Source organism: Fusarium falciforme, chromosome 8 (assembly GCF_026873545.1).
Source record: "Fusarium falciforme chromosome 8, complete sequence".
In the NCBI taxonomy this organism is placed as follows: domain Eukaryota; kingdom Fungi; phylum Ascomycota; class Sordariomycetes; order Hypocreales; family Nectriaceae; genus Fusarium; species Fusarium falciforme.
The window spans coordinates 35,197-41,108 of NC_070551.1; the positions used below are offsets into that span (position 1 = coordinate 35,197).

The window sequence follows — 5,912 nt, forward strand, 5'->3', positions numbered from 1 at the left end:
CGTAGAGAGTGGAGAGGAGCTTCATCTCTGCTGTCCCCCTTGCTGCCCTCTTCTTCTCTAAACGCCGCTTTTTTTTCTTTGACTTTGCCTGTTGATAAATGACTGATTCCCTTACCCCCTCTTCTTGGCCCGCGACAAATTTCCCTTGCGCTATTTTCGTCGCGTTTTCTGTTTTCTCGGCCTTTCTCATCAATCGTCTCTGAGCACCCGGCATGATGTCGACGAAAAAGAAACTGTCGAGTCCAATCTTCTATACGGTCGCATGGATTTCTGCTTTGCCTATAGAGCGCGCCGCGGCTACTGCGATGCTAGATGAACACCACGACGAACCCGATGCCTTCGAACGAAATGGCAACGATTCCAACGCCTACGATTGGGGCGCCATCGGCCAGCATAACATCGTCATCGCCTCTCTTCAAGCCGGAATCTACGGAACGGCCTCGGCCGCGACCACTGCATCTCAGCTGCTGTCCTCGCTGCCTCACATTAGGATCGGTCTGATGGTGGGCATCGGAGGAGGTATCCCCCAGTCAGACCGAGATATCCGACTCGGGGATATCGTTATCGGCCAGCCTGATGGATCAACTGGTGGAGTGGTGCAGTATGACCTGGGGAGGGCAAAAGCGAACCAAACGTGGGAGCAGAAGGGCGCTCTGAATATGCCTCCCCCAGTTCTGCTCAATGCGCTTTCAAAGTTGCAGGCAAACCACGAGATGGACGAGCCGATGATCATGGGTTTACTCGACGGCATGATCAAGAAAAAGCCTCGAATGAAGCAGCAGTACAAGCACCAGGGAATAAAGAATGATCGACTCTTCTCGCCTGATTACGATCACGTTGGGGGCAACACTTGCGATGGGTGTGATTCGAGTGGCGAGGTGAAGCGCCCAGAAAGAGATTCAATCGATCCTGAGATTCACTATGGCATCATCGCGTCTGGGAACACACTGGTCAAGGATGCTGCCACCCGAGACTCTCTCGTACAACGTGTTGGAGAAGAGTGCCTCTGTTTCGAGATGGAGGCCGCAGGTTTAGCGAACACCTTTCCTTGCCTTGTCATCCGAGGCATCTCCGACTATGCCGACTCGCACAAGAACTTCCAATGGCAGCGTTATGCTTCTGCCACAGCAGCGGCATTTGCGGTAGAGCTTCTTGGATATGTACCTGTCAGACAACTTGAAGAGACACCACGGGCTCTCGAGGTGATGAATACAAGTTAGTCCCTCCATCGCATGTAGTAGGAGTATATGTGGGCGTACTAGACACTTACAAGTCTATAGTTGACCAAAAAATCACCAACTTGAAGTAAGGCCAAAACACCCCTCATTAATGAGTCGCCTTTCCGCCAAGTTGTCCCTGTGCTAACTGGTGTCGCTAGCGAGTCATTTCAGGCTTTCGTTTCCAAGACTGTCCTTAGTCGTCTTCCGGCTGCACGAGGGGCCGCCTATGATTCCTCCGATGACTGGCTTGAAGCGACCTGCATGAAGAATACTCGAGTCAGCATCCTCAACGAGATCCATGAGTGGGCCAACGACCCTACCTCAACCACACTCTTCTGGCTGAATGGTATGGCTGGGACAGGGAAATCCACCATATCCCGCACTGTGGCCCAGCGTTTAGCCGCCGCAGGCAATCTTGGTGGGAGCTTCTTCTTCAAGAAGGGTGAGGCCGATCGATCCAATCCGTCTAAGCTCTTCACTACCTTGGCTGCTGGCCTATTGAGGTGGCAGCCGGCAGTCTCTCGCTATATTGAAAGGGCCATTGATGAGAACCCACAGATCTTCGATCAGATCTACGAAGATCAGTTTGAGAAGCTCATTTTTGAACCTCTTTCAGAAGCCACACCGCCTCCAGAACGCCCAATTGTGATGGTGGTGGACGCTCTGGATGAGTGCCAAAACGTTGTCATCACCAGAATCATCACTGACATCTTGCCTCGCGCCGCTAGCTTACAGCACATTCGTCTCAAATTCTTCCTCACAAGTAGGCCAGAGATGGCCGTCCAGGCGGGGTTCTCGAAGGTTCAGCCTAAGAGCACTTATCGGGATTTCTTACTGCACAACGTATCTCATGACGTGATCAAGAAGGACCTTGAGATATTTCTCACAGCCACCATTGCCCACATCCGAGACCGTTTCAATTCCCTACGCCACGGTTCAAGCATGATCCCGCCAAACTGGCCTAGTCAGGATGTAATCGATAGGCTCGTTGATATGGCGATCCCTCTGTTCATTGTTGCCGCCACTGTTTGCCGTTTTGTGGATGACCAACGACTCGGAAATCCCAAGAGGCAAATAAAACAAGTTCTCGCTCTCCGAGATCGAGAACATGAGTCGATGCTGGATCAGATGTATCTGACCGTTCTCAATCAACAATTTGGCGACGATTACAGTCTTCGGAAGAAGCATCAAATCATCGAAGAGTTTCGCCGTATCGTTGGGTCTGTCATTCTGTTGTCGAGTCCTTTAACGATCCCGGCGTTGGCACGGCTACTACGGAAAGATGGCGACGACGACGACTTGCAATCAACAATAGAAGACAGGCTAGAAATTCTTCACTCAGTTCTGAGCGTCCCACAGCCGGAAGAACGCCCGTGCGTCCCTGTGAGAGTACTCCATTCATCTTTTCGAGACTTTTTAGTGGACCCTCAACATCGAGCCAGCAATTCCTTCTGGGTGGACGAGGCCAAGACACACATGGCCCTTTGGGAGAGTTGCCTGGGGGTGATGAAAGCTGCCTTACGGCAGGACATGTGCGGCTTGGGACTGCCGGCGACCTCTCAGGCTAGCATTGAGCGAGAGGCGGTGGATGACTGCCTGCCACCAGAACTTCAGTATGCCTGCCTTTACTGGATTGACCATATTGAACAAGCAGGAGTTGATTCGGCCACTGGCCTCTCAATCCTCACGTTTTTCAAGGAGAATCTCTTTCACTGGCTCGAGGCTTTGAGCCTCATGGGAAGAAGCTACGAAAGCGTGGACATGATCGAGAGATTGAAGGACATCAGTACGGTATGTTTACAGAACTAGTGCTAGCAAGGCTAAAACCCCCAGCTAACATACAGTAGAATGCATCATGTTCCCAGCTGTCCGACTTTTTGGATGATACGACCCGGTTCATTGGCCACAACAGCCACACAATTGCCACCACTCCGTTGCAGATTTACTCGTCGGCGGTCGTTTTTGCCCCAATGAAGAGTATCGTGCGCGAGACCTTCAAGGCGCATGTTCCTGATTGGATCCTTATTCAGCCTAGTGGAGAGGATCGATGGAACCCCTTTCTTCAGGGACTAGAGACCTGGGGGGAGACGTTTGTCTTTTCGCCGAATTCTAAGTTCATTGCGTTACAGGCCGGCAATATGGTGCAGATTTGGCGGGTTAACACCGGCAAGTGTCTGCAGGTTCTAGAATGCTCCGGAAGTTCCCTGGCTTCCCCCCTCGCTTTCTCGGCCGATTCAAACATGCTAGTCACCCCGTTTGAGAACTGGATACAGGTCTGGCGGGTTGACACGGGTCAATGCATTCAGCAATTCGAGCACCTTGAGAGTGAGGTCTGTTCAGTGGTCCTCTCTCCTCGAGACATCATTGCTTCCGGGTCGAAGAGCGGGGAAATCCGAGTTTGGGAAGCAAAAACTGGTCAACTTCTTTCTGAGCTCAAAGGACACGGACACGAGAAAGAGGTTAGAGCATTGGCCTTCTCGCCTGATCTAAGACTACTGGCTTCTGGATCAGATGATGGAACAACGCGGATCTGGCAGACGGACACTTGGACCCATGTCAGGACCTTGATGGCACCGGAAACCGACTCGCCTGAAGATGACTCGCCTGAAGACGGCGCACCTGAAGATGATTCGTCAGATGATGACTTGTTTGATCGATTCCCCTGGATGAGAACTCCCTCGCGGAAAGAAAATTGGATTATGAAAAGGCAAATCTCTTCCATTGCGTTCTCGACTGATTCAAGATTGATCGCTTCCGCAAAACCCGACACGATTGTCGTATGGGCATCTGACTCGGGTCAGCTGCTTCAGGTAATAACCACTTCCGCGGACAAGGACTTGAAGTTTCTCACCGAATCTACATTGGTCTCGGGTAAATCAGGTAGGAGTGTAGGATTATTAGCTTGGGACGCTGTTACCGGCGAATTTTTGCGTGGGGCATGGGGCGACATCGACTCCTGTGTCTTGGCGCCGTCAGGTTCAATGATAGCGGCATCCGATTGCGGAAGTGGAATGGCGCATATTTTGGAGTTCAGCGATTCCTACGGAGACTGCTTGCAACGTGTCGGTAGACACATTGACGATGTTCGACGAGTTGCGATATCAGCTGATGCAAAATTCATGGCGACTACCGCGAATGAGGGGCTTATTAGGCTTTGGGAAGTACATCTCGACAAGGACGCTCGCCACCTGGATAAATACCAGTTGTGGGCTGGGCCTCGAGCCATCTCCCCGGATCTGAGCCTGGCCGCATCGGCATCCCGCAGCATCTTGATGATATGGCAAACAGCAACTGGAAGGTGTCTGCACGAACTTCAGGTTCAACAGGATAGTATCAGTCGTCTGTCGTTTTCGCCGGACTCGAAACTTTTACTCTCAGTGGATGGCGATGTATTGATCTGGAACCCGGAATCGGGCAGGCAGATCGCAAGAATGCCAGGAGGCTATTCGGCAGCCACATTTTCACCAACCTCGGAGCTGATTGCAGTTGGCGGCGGAGGGGTCATCAAGATCTGGCGGGTTGCCACTGGTGAACGGATTCAGACAATCCCGTTGCCGTTCCAAGAGGACCGCATTATATCCCTGGCCTTTTCGGCTGACTCGACCCAGATCGTATCAGGAACTGTATTTCAAGACAAAGTCATGTTATGGGACATCCCCAGTCGCACGCTTTTACTTTCCATAAGCTGCCGGGATTTCGGTCAGCCAAGCGCAGTAGCTATTGCGACCGACTTGAGCCTCATGGCGGCGGCAACGACTGAAGGGTTATTCATCTGGAGTGCCACTACTGGTGACCGCCTGGAGACGGTGGCCAGATTTGAGCATAACAAGATGTTCTCTCAGCTATCTTTCAACGCTGATAAAACTCGACTCCACACGGATATGGGTGTCTTTGCTATGCAAGCCCCCGACTCTCCCACGCATGGCGTGAAAGAGATTGCTCCAGGGGATGAAGCCCAGCTGGGAATGGGAATAAGCGAGAATGAAGAATGGATCACATGGTGCGGGCATCGTTTGCTTCTACTCCCCCGTGGGTTTCACGATTGGGCGCGGTTTGCAGTACGAGACTCCTTGGTTATGTCTGTTAACAACGTCGGGCGGGCCTTGTTTGTTAAGTTTGATCCCGACAAGCTGGCCAACATTTACCAGGGTTGTGCACAGTAGTGGCAGTTGGATTTCGTTCTTCTGGCTCAGTTAACCCATCAAGGGCCGGGCTTCAACTACAACAAAGAACACATTATCAACACGTCATGGCATCATATCCCAATGCTAAAACAGTGACCTTTTTTTTTTTTAGCCTTTCTGCTGCCTGCAGCAGAAGACTCATACCTACTACTGTACTAATGTTGATCCAAATCGCGCCGCATTATTCAATTTTCGTCCGTGCCAACCCTGACCACTATATAATTCCCCGGTGTTTTCCCGAAAAACCACCCCCAGATTCTACAATTCTTGTCCGTGCACATTGACACAGTAACCAGGTTCGACAAAAACAACCTTTTATTGGTGACCTTACGCAGTCAAGAGGGACAGAGTGTGTGTAGTTTGGCCGCAACAGGTCACCTATCACTGCGGTCTTATGCGTAAGCGTGTTAGACCGCAGTGTCAGAGAGGGCCCAAATGACCCGGGCCAAACTAGGATGGTAGAGGGGACGGTGGTTAAACTAAAGACAGCGGCGCCGGCGAGCCCGTC

At 51.6% G+C, this 5,912-nt stretch overlaps 1 protein-coding gene across 1 annotated transcript; it reads left to right on the forward strand.

Moving 5' to 3' along the window:
• Positions 1–215: 215 nt before the first annotated feature.
• NCS54_00986300 (Hypothetical protein) lies at positions 216–5,383 on the forward strand (the record flags this gene model as incomplete). The annotated part of the gene is made up of 4 exons (XM_053155192.1): positions 216–1,215; positions 1,281–1,305; positions 1,379–3,011; positions 3,068–5,383. 4 exons carry the CDS (start codon positions 216–218, stop codon positions 5,381–5,383), a joined length of 4,974 nt encoding a protein of 1,657 aa, XP_053011167.1.
• Between the last annotated feature and the right edge of the window lie 529 nt (positions 5,384–5,912).